Source organism: Taeniopygia guttata, chromosome 2 (genome assembly GCF_048771995.1).
Source record: "Taeniopygia guttata chromosome 2, bTaeGut7.mat, whole genome shotgun sequence".
NCBI lineage: Eukaryota > Metazoa > Chordata > Aves > Passeriformes > Estrildidae > Taeniopygia > Taeniopygia guttata.
Genome location: NC_133026.1, coordinates 113,734,898 through 113,749,445, shown reverse-complemented (window position 1 = coordinate 113,749,445; position 14,548 = coordinate 113,734,898). Strand labels below are relative to the sequence as shown.

General features: G+C 39.2%; 1 protein-coding gene across 2 annotated transcripts; it reads left to right on the top strand.

Moving 5' to 3' along the window:
* Positions 1-970: 970 nt before the first annotated feature.
* LOC100231724 (epidermal retinol dehydrogenase 2) lies at positions 971-13,051 on the top strand. Of its 2 annotated transcripts, none has more exons than XM_030266232.4 (7): positions 971-1,077; positions 1,846-2,199; positions 5,469-5,600; positions 7,098-7,197; positions 8,852-8,996; positions 9,914-10,036; positions 10,535-13,051. In XM_030266232.4, exons 2-7 carry the CDS (start codon positions 1,873-1,875, stop codon positions 10,626-10,628), a joined length of 921 nt encoding a protein of 306 aa, XP_030122092.4. In that variant the 5' UTR covers positions 971-1,077; positions 1,846-1,872; the 3' UTR covers positions 10,629-13,051. The 2 variants fall into 2 exon arrangements, with proteins under 2 accessions (XP_030122092.4, XP_030122091.4); XM_030266231.4 differs by having other exon boundaries at positions 995-1,077; positions 1,725-2,199.
* Positions 13,052-14,548: the final 1,497 nt, after the last annotated feature.

Below are 14,548 nucleotides of genomic sequence, written 5' to 3'. Positions count from 1 at the left end.
TGTCCTGTAGGGCAGCGTGCGGGGCTCTGCCCCCAGTGGGATGGTACAAACATTATATACCAGAAACTACGTGTGCTATATTTACAATAATGTGCCAATATCTATCATCTACGTTGAACAGTGTGTCCCCAGCCTAAACCAATAGAAAAATGCCAGCACTACAGTGAAACATGGAGGGCATGAAGAAGGAGGAAAAGGACAAGACACACCCAATTTCCTCCATCTTGTCCCATCTGAACCCCTAATCTAGAAACCTAAAATTTTACTTTTGCACCCATGCCACACTTAATTATTACTCATATCAAACACTCAGAGCTTGTAATCCATCCTGTAAGATTGAAAACTCCTTTCCATGGACAGAGATCACAGACAGTGCCTCTCGGGGCTCTGTACAGGGGAGTTCCTGACCCCTGCCAGGGTCCCAGACCTGCCAGGGCAGCCAGAGGGAAGCTCTGGATTCCCACAATTGATGATACAGTGGTGTGGGACTGTAGTTTTAGAGTTGGATAACTCATGTATGGGAAACTGAGAACCCACAAAAGTAATTGTAGAGGTGTGAGCTGGTAATCAGGGAATTCACTGTTTTAGGGGCCACGATTAGACAATCATCATCTGCCTTTTTGCTCCCAGCCCAGCAAGCTGGATGAGAGTAATCTATGATATAAATTAAGGAGTGTTTAATTTTGTACCTCCAGCGAAGCAGCAGCAGAGGGAGGAGAGCTCTTTCTCCCGGAGCCCTCGGCCGGGTGGGATGGAGCGGCCAGGCGGGATGGAGCCAATGGTGCCTCCCCGCTGGCCGGGCCGGCCGGGCGCGGCAGGGCCACCGACGTGGCACCAGCGGCAGCAGCAGCAGCAGCAGGGGGATGTCCCGAGTGGGAGAGGGCGCTGCCGCCCCGCAGGTGCCCTGGGGAGGGCAGCCAGGTACCTGTGCCGCAGAGCCGCATCCTGCACCCGCCCAGCCGGGAAGCGCCGCCTGCCCCGGCCCGCACCCCGCACCTCCCCCGCACGGAGCCGAGCCCTGGGCGGGCTGGGCAGGGCCAGGCCAGCCCTGGTCCCGGTGGCAGGCGGGAGCCGGCGGTGAGCGCGGGGGCCGGGAGGGGACCAAGGGGGCACAGCCGCGGCGGGACGGACGGGACGGGATGGGACGGGACACGGACGGGCCGGGCCCGATCCGTCGGGACGGTGCGGGCGCTTCTTCTCCTGAGCTTCTCCTGCCCCTTCCCAAACACTGTAAAGGGAGCGGTGCTGCCTAAAGCAGGATGAAAAACAAGGCTCGTAAGTGCCATGGCCAGGTTTTTCCCTGTGCCTGGTCAATCAATTGCTGGCAAATGGGAACGCGTGGTGTGATTTCGGCCGCACGGCAATGGGAAATACACAGGGCGTGGGAACGTCCCAATTGCCTGGCCTCCGAAAGAGGTCACATCTCCTGCTAAGGAGGACACCTTCCTTCCTAAGGCTGATATCGCACCAGCGTGTTCAGTACTTTTTTGTTCAGCTAGCATCACTTTGCTGCGAAAACGAAGTGCTCTATGGCTATTGCCACAACATACCTGTCTAAAATCTATGTTACTAAACGTTTTTAAAAACAGAGTTGGAAGGTGAGGAACTCGGGATGAAACAGGTCTGTAGGATCTAGAGAAGATAGATGCTTTAATCCTACTAGTAAGGTAGTAAGATAGCTTTCACAATACAAGTCTTTAATAATATATTTTGTATCTGCACAGAACACTGCAAAAGAACTTGCTGTTTGAAGGTCAACCTTGTTTTTTGTTGCTTTGTTTTTGGTTTTTTTTTTGTCAATATCCCACTATTGTAATGTATTGTGTTTCTGGGTTTGCACAACAGAAGAGTGGTGCTTGTGCCTGAGAAATCATGGTTAACTTCAGATGCATCCAGAAGTTACTACAGTACCTGAAATTTTTTATTTTTTTAATTATCGAGAACACCTTCTGTATATTTTCTCCACGCAAAAAATATTTTGCTGGTGAAATAGTACTTATTACTGGCTCTGCAAATGGAATTGGAAGGCATGTTGCCTTAAAATTGGCTCCTTTGGGAGTAACCTTGGTTCTGTGGGACATCGATGATGAAGGTAACAAAGAAACAAGCAGATTAGCCCAACAAAATGGAGCCAGCCGGGTGTTTGTCTACCACTGTGACTGCAGCAGGAGGGAGGATGTCTATGAACAGGCAGACAAGGTAAAATCTGTATTTTTGCTTCTTTTTAATAGAATATCCTGTTGAATTTATTGTTTTTTAGAAACCGTCCCTAGGGGGAAGTGATCATGTAGGGTAATGTCTTTCTCCTTTTGAATAGTTTCTAGATGGAACTTCAACTATGGTTGCAACAAAGTAACTGGGTTTAATCAGTTCTGTTGAGATCTATCCATTTCTATTCTTCATTGTGAGATGGCAATGTTTAGATTAAGAGTGTGGTAAAACATGCAGCAGAGATTATCTCCATATATTAGCCTATTTAGGCTTTATAGTTTCTTTAAGAGATCAATAAATAATTTGAAAATAAAAGAACAATCAGTGGATGTTGTGAAAGAGGGATTATTCCCTTTGCCTATTCATTTAGGAAGCAAAATGTAGTTCTTTAAGGGTGATGTTGGATGTCATGTTTTCAGACATGTAATGAGGATGTGACTGGTCTCCAGTCAAATTGAGAGCTTCAGTTCCTTTTTTGATCAATACAGGTGGAAAATAAGGTAAAGAGCTCCATTTTCAATGAAACTCCTCTGCTGTGCTGACTGGTGCTTTGTAAACTATTACCTTATCATTATTATTATTATTATTATTATTATTGTCAGAGTTCAGGAACTGGACATTGAATTGACAGGGATAATTTTTACTTTTCCTTAAACTGCCTGAAAATGCTTCTTGGTGTAACTTCACTTATAATCCTGCAAATTTCATCCAGGTGTAAACTTCTGTTAAATTCTCACTGTATGTGCTTATATGCATGACTCTCAAGTCACATCTTTGACATTCTGTGTCTGAATGCATACATCAGAGACATTAGCTAAATTATTTTATGATGTGACTGTTGATAGATTGTTTCAGAATAGACTTGAAATGTAACACTAATTTTCTACAAGTTGTGGGTGGAAAGGTGGGGACATGGAGGTGCTCGGCTCTTTGTTTTTTGGTTGTTTTTAATTTTGACCAAATCAGATTAAGTCTTTCTGAGCAAGGTAATGAAGGTTTTAAACACTTTTTTTACTCAATAAATGTTCTTAAGGAAAGTACTCTTAAAAGGTAGGGTGTATTCAGGATCTGTAAATAACTGGAAGTGCAATTCTCATTATTTCAAATCAGCAAGGGTTTCTTTTACTTGTAAGTAGCATGTGGGCCACAGCTCACTCACACTGTGGACAAAAAAAAAAAAATAACATTTTGAAATTATTTGTTTGTTCTTACTTTAGCAGAGTTTCAAAAGGTTTGTGCCCCCCCCCCCCCCCCCCCCAGTAATTTTCTATCTCCAAACACATTACCAAATCAGCCACAGAACTCCAGTTTGTGGAATTTGCTGCACCCAAATCAGCAAACACTATTCTGAAGTGCACAGATTGACCTGCCAACAGAAACTTAAAGAGCAGTTCAAAATTTAAAAATTGCTGTTAAGGTGTCAAATTATTGTTAACACCAACATATCCACAGATATTTGCATGTATTGTTCAGTCCTGGTGGAGACAGAAATTTTCTTAAATGAAGAGCTTTTCAAATATAGGACTCCCCTACTCCTGGAAATACCTGCAAATTTTTGATTGGTAATATGAAAAGTCTTGAACTTGGACACAAAAGAGAAAGCAATAGCAAGAAATTTAAATTAATTTGTTTTATTTGGTATACTCACTTATTCTTTATTTATACAAAACATAAGTATTTTCCCATAATGTAAGTTTTGTTTCTAGGAAATAAAAGAGACCATTGAACTCTCTAAAGAAGAGGTTTTAGAACAAACTGGTCAAGTGAACAACAACTAATTTTCAGAAACAAGAAGTGTGCACCTGGGAATTCTAAAGGAAATCAGACATTGATCTGGTGGGCTAGAAATGCAGAATGTGTGTTTGCTATAACAGATAATCAAGGAAAAAGTTATAGTAAATATGCCAGTCTTTAAAGGCACATGAGAGGACACAAACACACTAGGAACCTGCCTTACAGAAAACAAGTAGAAATTATGTTAACAGAAGAATAAACAGACACCTAAAAATATACATAGTGTAGAATAATCATCTTGGCTTTTTCTAAATGGAAGCCAAGCTTCACGCATATTTTGTAGTAGTGAGTAAACAGGACAACCAATGCCATCGTAATTAAAATGCTGCCATTGCTGAAGATATGCTGTCATGATAAGAAAAGGAGGATCATCATATGGACTGATACAGCAGTTAAAAGAGTGGGGAGAAAGCAGAGATGTGCTCCTCAAAGGAAGAATTGAGTAATCCTGCCATACTGAACAGTGTGGGGTTGAGCAGTTAATGATTTGCATTCATTTATGTAGATGGAAAGGTGCAAGTATCTCAGCCCTACTTGTCAATGAGGAGGCCTAAACAGCTGAAGAAATGTCAAACAAATCTTCACTGGATGCTAAAGTTCCCTGAGAGAGCCAAAGGAAGGTCAAAAGTTGGGGCACCAGGCCTAATCACCTTTTTCCAAATTGCCAGACAGCAGCACATGCAGGATTTTAACATTTTTGTAGTCATAATTTTTTGAGACCAGAGATAATCATCCACCTTTAGTAGAGAAATCTGTGAGACTTATTCTTCATACTATAAGTGAATCTTGGCCATCTGCTCTGATACAAATCCAAATCATGGCACAAAATCTTTTGAAAACAAACCTAAATGGAGCTAAAGATGATTTTACTTATTTCTTGGTACACACTATTATGCTCAGAGAATGGTATCCCCAGTTATCTGAGCTGAATTCTTTCCAATTCAGTAGAAATTCTATGGAAAAGGGGTTGAGCAGGCTTAGCAGAGGAATGCAGGTTCTCACAACATCAAAAATAGGGGACTGCGGTTAAAGCATGCTCATGGTGTGTACTAAAGCGGCATAACATTTTACCTTTAGTTTCTGTGGAAGCCAAAAGTATTCTAGAGTTCAGGGAGCAATTAGACAAATTTGGGGAGGGAGGCAGGGTGGTGAATCACTGGGATAGATTAAAGACAATGATATAGGCATCTTATACCTCTCACGAGATCCTAATTTGCAGCATGTGAAAAGTTGAGCACACAGGAGACTTTAGAGCCCGGGTCCTTTTTTCATTGCTTTCCACCATGAGACAAGGGCTGGTGGGCTTAGATGGACCTTTGATCTAATGTAATATAACAGTTCTTGCCTGCTTATGTTTTCATACATATAATTTATTTCAAATGTTACTAAACATTCTCATAAATGAAGCACAAGAGGCAAGGATACCTTCTAAAGCTTTCTGTTTATCCATTTTTTAAATTCAGGTTAGAAAAGAAGTTGGAGATGTTACTATTCTAATCAATAATGCTGGCATATTGTTTGGGAAAAAGTTCTGTGACCTTACAGATGAAGACTTTGAAAAGACCTTCAGAGTCAACTTCTTTTCTCAAGTCTGGGTAAAGTTTTTGTGGGTTTTTTACTCCTCAGTGACCAAAAGGTACAGACAAGTATTTTGGTGTGAAAACCACAATGGTGTCAATCTACCTTAAAAACTCAGCTAGAAATAGGGATGTGGAAGACCTTGATTGGGAGAATATATGTTTTCATGATCATCCTGTATTTGCAGACAGTCTCCCCAGTATGTCTCAGTAATGTTCGCACAAACTTGCCTGGGCACTCTGGTAAATCAATGTTTGTGCAGCTGTATCATGAAACACACCCTACCTGTAAAAGCTGTGCTGGAAAGGAGAGTGCTGACATGATGTCATGTGGCTTCCCTGTTCCTGATGTTTCCAAAGCATCTGAAGGCTTTGCCTAAGAGACTTGCAGCATTCACGGAGACACAACCATAGTTTACTGGCAGATTTAGCAGTGGTATACTTAGAGTTGGACTCAATGATTTCAAAGGTCTCTTCCAGCCTAAATGAATCCATGATTTTATGCTGCACATGTTGCCCTTCAGGCTGTGCTTTCTTTCCTAGTCACAATCTGATTGAAGTACATAGAAAACAAATCCATCTGGTAAGAATTTGTTTTGGATTTTTAACCTCTGGAGGAATTTGCAGTTATTTTGGATCTCAGTAGAACTAGGAGAGTGGTTTGGGGGTTTTTTGTTTGGTTTTTTTTGTTTGATTGTTTGTGGTTTTTTGTGTTGGTTGGTTTTTTCTTTTGTGAGAGAGTGTTACTATTGCCCCCTCTTGCAGTTTTTGTTTATACGCCTGAGTGAACAGTCTGCATCAGGGAACAATATAGCACATAGCATTGCAACTCCTTTGTTTCCATTCCTCAATGGAAAATCATTGCAGATAGAAGTCCTCTAAGTATTCCCCAGCCACACTGCATCATTCTTCCAAATACTTGAGGAAAATGGACTGGGAGAGGTGTTGCCCCTGAAAGGTCTGAAGAAACGCAGGGTGAGAGGATAGCAAACCACTTACACCTGGAGTCTAATGGGATTCCTCAGCTAGTGAAAAAAAATTGTTATTTACTGCCCTTGTCTCTTTTTTATATCTCCCCCTTTGTAAAACAGTAGCATTCTTCCCAGTTAGTATCAACCACAATGGTGTCCTGGAGTGCTGGAATTGTCAGGCAGTTTGGCTTGTAACAAAAAGGACCCACAAATAGCTGAAACTCTCCTTAATGTGTTGACTTCTAGCTCCCTCTTGTGTACCAAACCTTTAGCAATAAGACAAACTGTGAGGAACTGGGAAAGCAGAGAAAATACAAATTTTGCTGCTTTTAATAAGATGATTTTAATGTTGTTAGGCCAGTCATTAAAGGTGACGTTGTCTCTCATTTAAAAATTATTACAGAGATAAAATGTCGTTTGGGCTTCTTTATATTGAAGATCCAGAAAGCAGGTCAGGTTGTCCCGCCTAATTTTGGAATGAAACATTTTTGTTATGCCTATTTATAAAGGATATTTTAAAATAAATGTATTTATATTCTTTTAGACTTGCAAGGCCTTTCTTCCAGCCATGGTGGCCTGTAACCGTGGGCACCTGGTTAGCATAGCCAGTGGAGCTGGATTGCTGGGATCCTACATGGAGTCAGGTAATTATTGTCAACTGCCATTGCAAAATAGATCTACATACTAATCACTTTTCCTGCACGCCTCATAAATGCTTGGCTTAAGCAGCCTGTACTGACAAGAATCTGTGGGTGCCAAAGGTGATGGTGAACTGGAGCAGGATGGTGTCACATGCCTGAGTGACACAGGGAGTTCTCTGCAGGTTTTACTGTCGAGTTATAGACTATCTTTTCTCCACATGAAAAGGACAATTCAGCTCATACACGTGCAGTGGGAGGGAGCCCTGCAAACGGGTGGTCTAATACTTTCTCAGAACAGCTTTTCTGCAGGTGAATGTTCAGAGACTTGAGAAACACAAGGGTTGTACCTGGAACTACACATTCAGTTAGTTTTTCGAGTGCAGAAGGCATTCTGGCATAATTTTCAGCAAAATTAATTTGAATGAAGCATGTTTTAAGCTATTTAAAGCTCAGTATTCTCAGCTGTTTCCCTCAGGAGAGCAGTCTGCTAATCTAGCCTATTTCATCAGTCTGGGTCTGCTTCCCAGTCTCTCCTCAAGCCTCCCTTATGTTGCTTACACCTCTGAGGTCACCATATGAGAACTTCAGTGTAATAAAGAACTCTTGTTTCTTCTGCTGATTGATGGTGTTACTCTAGTGTTTGCCACCTGTTACCCAGGGGTTACCTTTATATATTATCCATATTTGGTATTGATAATACAAGTCACATTCAGCTTTCATCATATCACTGTAAGGCTTATGGGAGTGGGCCTTCCTATCCATGCATTATAACCTTTTACACCTTAGATATATATTTTTTGGCTGTATGGTCCCATCATTCACTGTGAGTGAACTCCTGAAGAATAGCAAACTACTTCTGATGCCAGTCTTTGGAATCATTCTTTTAGCAAAATTGGATTTCATTGTATCTAGCAACTATTTTCACACACATTTGAAAAGATTTTAGGAAATTACATGTAAGGCACTGTATTAAATTCATTTCTAACAATTGGGAAACTAGAATAATTTGTGTCAGAAGCAATCCGTGAAAGTCACTTGCTCCATATCCCCAGATAAAAACAGGCCCAACTTAGGTTAGGTTGCACAGGGTTGTGTGAGGGCAAGTTTTGATTATCTCTGAGGATGGGGTTCCATACATCATCAAACAATAAAAATCAGATGAGGTTCAGTCTTACTGGGCAAACAAAGTAGTACTGTAGTTGCAGGGCAAATCAGAAGTAATGGGCTGAAGCAGCATTTATAAGTAAGGTATTTTTATTTTACCCCTATAAATAGTTCTTTCTGAAATGTAGCATGTCCTATTAGAAGTTGAAGATATTCTGAACTGAAGGAATGCCTGGTTGGTATATGAGTACCTGGAAATTTACAGAAAATGCTGAATAAGCTCATTTGCCTGTATCTTTCTACAGTGCACTGAAAAAAAAAGCCTCCTCTGAAAAATTTTTATCCTTAGGCAACTGTGCATCATTCATGGGAAGACCCATAAATCTCCAGAGTTGGATCACCAATATGCTTTAAATACTAATTACAAGACTGCCCATGGTAGAACTAAATAATATCATGGCTTAAATGGTATTACAAAGAATTCAGATGTGTATATAGCTTTTATTGTGGTGCTATTACAATTTTGGATATTTCTCTTTTCTTCCCTTTCTAGATTATTCGGCAAGTAAGAGTGCAATCATTGGAATGATGGAAGCCATAAATTCAGAACTGTATCATGAAGGAAAACGTGGCATTAAAACCACAATCATTTGCCCTTATTTTATTAGTACTAAGTTAAGCAAAGGCTTCAAAAGCACGTAAGTAAAGCTTAGATTTGTACTATTTCATATATAAAAATAATTTTCACTCACCGGGTATATCATATTCAGTTTTTGATTGGTTGATTTCATTTTCAATTTAGTATTTTTGCCCTATTGGCACAGACATAAAGAAATGCAAATCTTGCAAACAGTGAAAAACAAGAACTGTGCAATGACCTCACAGTCAAGGAACAATTGGGGATACACAGAAGTATTTAAGGGAACCTTATTTGTCGGGAGAGTGCCGATCTCTGCCCCAAGTAATTTTGGCAGTGTAATTACAGTTATGGCTGCCAAGATACCCATGACCTGTCCTTATAGAGTGTCTGCACTGGCAGGTGCTGTACTTCTGAGTGAGAACAGCTGTGGTGATGCTATCGGGTGGGTGGCTCTGTGGCTGCACTGATGGGAGAGGCTGCAAGCACTGAATGAGCCACTGCAGGAGTGCAGTACCAGTGATCTTGGCTTCAGCGCTCTGCTCCTGCTTGCACCGTTCATCATCGTGCAGCAGCCCATGTATGCAGAGCAGAGCCCTTCTCCTGGCTGGGGATAAGCCTGGTCCTGATCTATTTAGCTGTCACCTCAGCATTTACAGCAGAAAAGGACTGCTGGAGAGCAATGATGCATAGACCTGCACATAGTATGGCTAAGCTTGGAAGATTCCAAAGCTGCAATCGATGTGGGCATCAACTTCATTGTGGTCAGCTTAGAAAAAAGTCATTAAATTCACAACTTCATCAAAGTGTTTTCAATTTATTTTGATGATAGCAGGAACAAAAAGGTTTGGAGACTCCTTTTCAAGACTTTGTGAGGGGAAGTAGGGAAATGCATAGATTATTTGATTATGTATGTGTGTGTATCTATCACAAAAGTTAATTATTATAATTTCATAACCCTTTTTTCTTGTTTTACAGAAAACCCTGTTTGTTTCCTGTTTATGATCCAGAGTATGCAGCCAGCAGAATCGTGGATGCAATTAAAAAGGAGAAATTTTATCTGAACATGTCTCCAGCTGTATACTTAATTGCTCTCAAAATGTAAGCATGTGACTTGTCTTCTAGCATTACCTTCTTTCCTTTGCCACTGCCTGTAAAATCAGCAGGAACGTTTAGTCAAAACAGTCCTTTACTTAATATTCCTGTAGTCACTCCAGTTACCCAATTTTAAAGAAACAGTGAATTTGATTTTTTAATAATCTAGGTAAATAACATTCCTCTGCTTCTTCTGTCTCTAAGAAATGTTTTAAGCTGAAGTTGGGTATAGAAACTTCAAAAATTTTCCTGAGATGGTACACTGGGAGCATGCCTGGTCTAGCACTGTCTGCTTCCAGTCCCTGCCACCTCTGCAGACTGGTCTTTCACAAAATATCCTGGTCTGTCATTCATTTTCCCAATTTATAACATTGAAGTGCTAAATGTGTTGCTATCAGACATTAGAAGTATTGAGCACATACAATGTATTTGTCATTTCTTTATTTATAGAGTACCTTTAGCTAAAAAAAAAAAAATGTGCTAATTCAATGTTTGTCTCCTCAGTTTTGTTCCTAGAAAAGTAGTGCTATTCCTCGAGTCTTACATTAAGTTCCCTGAGAGCATGGAAAAAGCCTTCGGTCAGAAGAAAAAGGATTGAAACAAAAAGTATTCTGAAGACCTCAAGTGCTATCTAATCGAACATTTTTAGTTAAAAAATCATTTTAAATCCTATTTATTCCTTGACAAATAATTCACTTCTTTATGCTATTTTACATTGGTCAGCATGCTATTTAATTCTTCATAACTGTCTTTTAAGCCTTTATGTTTGGCAATTTTCTGAGAAACTTTTGAAAAATCATTAAAATTTAAAACTAATTAGGTATTATGTTGAATGACCAAGCAACAATTTTGCATGGACTGTACTGTTTTCAGTCTGAAACTTCAATGAGGTATCCTGTTAGTGTGGAACACAATTCTGTTGTAAAACATGGGAAAATGAAGACAGGAGGAAAACTTGGAAAATTATGGGTGAAATCTCTCCTTGTATTTGGAGAGAAGTCACAATCATGTTCTTCAACTGTCTTGAAATGAAATACAATGTAAAGGTCCTAAAGAACAAAAAAAATCCCCAATAACAGAAGTTTGGAGATTAGTTACACAAAATATGTGCTGGTACTTAATTGATAAAAGTCAATCCTTATGTAAATTTTCAGAAAATGCTAACATAAAGTGTTCATAATTAGCTTAATTTAAAAAGAAATAAACTGCAGAGCAGAATAGTGAATCTACAAAGCCTAGTCCAGAAAACCCTAAGGAATTACAGAGAACATTTAACAGTCATCTATTGACCATGTTTGCCATCATAATTCAATTGTACTTAACTAAACTCATACTTACAAGCTCCCAGATACAAATAGCTATTAGAGTACACACTATTGAAATCCCTATGCTTCCAAAGTACGTATGCATTCAATAAATTCTTTCATGTACCAGTAGATATTACAGGGAAACTTTTCTTTGAGAGAAGAAAAAAGCTATCTGACGTTTGGCTCTTTGAAAAGCAAGGTTTATTGATTTATATTGTTTAAAACTCTCTAGGTGATGAGTAATTAAATATCATTTTCTTCTTATTAATGAGACAGCAAAGTCTAAATTGCTTCCTGCAAATACCAATCATTTTCTCAAATGCAGACAAGTATTTTGAGTATTGGGATTCCCTTGTTCTGCATGAATGTTACTATTTGGCTCTAGATCTATGATAATTTTTAAGTATGATTACAGTAGTCAATGCAAACTGACATGACATTATGTTTGGGAATATACTGAGAGACTGAACATCTTAATGTATAATTTCATTGCTGGTGCTGCAGAGCTTAAGAGCAGGGATCATGAGATGAGAAAAATGTATTTAAAAATTATTTGTGAAATGAGACTCCCACTTGAATTAGTGTCACATGCTAGTGACGTTAATATATGGTGGACTATCCATCATTTAAATGTTAAAGGTTTCAGGATGAAATATTTGCAGGCAAAGAGCTCATTTTAAGGGCCAACTTATAAGGCTCACTTTCTTGTTTTCAGTTTTCTTAACTAGAGTGTATCTACCTTACCACCTAAATCTGCAGTTGTAAATTCACCAACCATATAGGCAGGACATGAGTAGGTTAATAGTGCAAAGGAAATAATACCCTATTTTCTAAGCTATATTTCAGCTATTCTGCACAGCCACCCTGCAAAACCTTATTCTATATTGCTGCAACCTCAGCTAAGGGCACTTTTGGTTCCATATACTTTCCAGGCTAATCTGCTTGTCTCAAGAAGGAATTTGTAAAGCTTATACTTTCTAAGTCTCACAGTGATCTGTTAGATCTTATCAGTCCTAGAAATCAGTATCTCACTCTTTTCGATGAAAATACCTGGAAAATAGTTTTGGGGTTTGGGGTTGGTTGGTGGTGGTGGTGTTTGAGGGGGAGTAGTTTCTTTTTCATACAGAAAAGAAGTGTGGTAGAGCCAGTAATACATTTCTAAAACTATAGGCCAAAACCTCCCCATTAAAGCTCAGAAGATGCATTTGAATGGTGTTCCTGTTTTTCAACAGAAAATTATCTTCATATTTTGAAATACAATATGCCACTTAAGAAGTATCTCAGAGTTATCAACAAGTCCTGGGAATCATGTCCTGTTTTTCTTTGAGGCTTTCATCTTATTTGTAATTCCTTCATGACAAAAACATTTTTACAGGAGAAATTCTGTTACTGCAGAAGCTGCAAATGAGACTGGAATACAGTTTATTTTTTCTCACTCCATGTTCTCTGCAAAACTGATGAAGAAAGGCCTGTGTTGCTGCACCAAGAATGAGATAATCTGTGGTGTCAGTTTCCTGCTCTTGTTTCATGCCCATTGGTACAGCATAGCTCTTCAGAGCACATTTTTCATATAAAGGAAATCGTAGTATTGTGTATCTTATGAAGAACATTAATCATATTCAAATTATAAGCATTTTGAGAAAGAAACATGTGAATTATTCTGGGTCACTATAATCTAAATCTTTGAATAAACCTTAGAGGCAATGATATGCAACTTTGATTTCTCATTCATTTCATTCTTCTGCATTACTTAGTTCCTCTTTTACTTCAGAGTTTAATGTTTCCACACAAATTCATTAAGGGTGTTCCCTGTAAGTCATTATTACAGATTTCATAGATGCTCAGGTTCTTCATTTATATACCTAAGCATATAATAAAAGCCCAGAGACACTGAGATGCAACTTGCAGCAAATCATAGGAACAACTGGACTTTCCCAGAAGTTCTGATAGCCTTTATCAGCTGAATTGCATTGCCCGATTAAATTTGAAAACATTCCCATAAAACCTCCATCTAAAGGCCTGATCACCCTCTATTGTCTTAAGAGGATGGCTTTTATGGAATATACTCTAAGAATACACAAAACTGATTTGAGGCTAGTTTTATATACTAAAATGGAAAACATATTTCCAAATCCTACAATGTTTGAAGTCTTTGAGTAACTTGTATTTTCTCAGCCTCTCTCTGGAAAGATGTTTAGTTCACAGTTCCCACAGGTTATGGGACAATTGTGGAGGGATAGATTTGGCACTGGAAGTCAGGAAATTCCCTGTTTCTCTGTCACTTACCTTTGGTTTTGACCTTATTTGAACCCTGAGAAACACAAAAACTCGTGAAAGCTGCATAAACTATGTATAAGTGTACTATCCCTGTCTTTCATCCCTGTCCTGGGAAAAGGAGGCTTCATGCTTACACAATTTTTCAGGGTAGAATTTTCATCTCTTTACTTCTACACCTAGAGAAATGTTACTACTTTTTATATTGCCTGATGATTTTTCAATATTTCATATAATTTCATGAGGAAGAAAGATCTGTATCAGTCCAAAGAGCCCAGTTATTAACAGATCAAAATTCTACATTGATTACTATTATGGATTTTCTAATTTATTTCTGCAGTCAATACAATGCCTCTGTTCAAGACTTCAGATTCTTCAGGATGCTACAGATTGCTAATAAAGAATGACTGTGTAATTTTAAAAAATAATTAATTCAGCTCTAATTTTCTTCTACCATTGCACAGAACTGTTGCTGAAACCAAATAAATAGTCAGGTGGCCTTCCACTTAATTACCTAATCTCAGCTGGCAGCAGTGCCTGCGGTAGCAGTGATTTAAAGAGTCACAAGGCATTGCTCAATGCTTTAACGAATTCCAGCTTCTGCAGTGCTCATTGATCAAATGCACTGTGGTGGTGGAAGGGGCATTCTAGCAGTTGCTTCCTCCATAGCTTCTGTCTCAGAAATGGAGTCAACAAATTAAACATTAACAATTCTAATATCCATTTTGAGTGCATAACATTTGAAGATACTTTCTTTTCTACAGCTGAATGGGCTGAGTAGAGCTGCCCTCATGAGTCCATTGTGTTGCCTGTCTGCCTGGGATGATATGTTAGGAGGTAATAGGAAATAAGGAATTAGATACTCCTGCAGAGCAGGAAAAGAAGCCAGAGAGTGTGATAGTCCTGAAAGGATCTTTGAAAGCTACTTAGAGTGTGA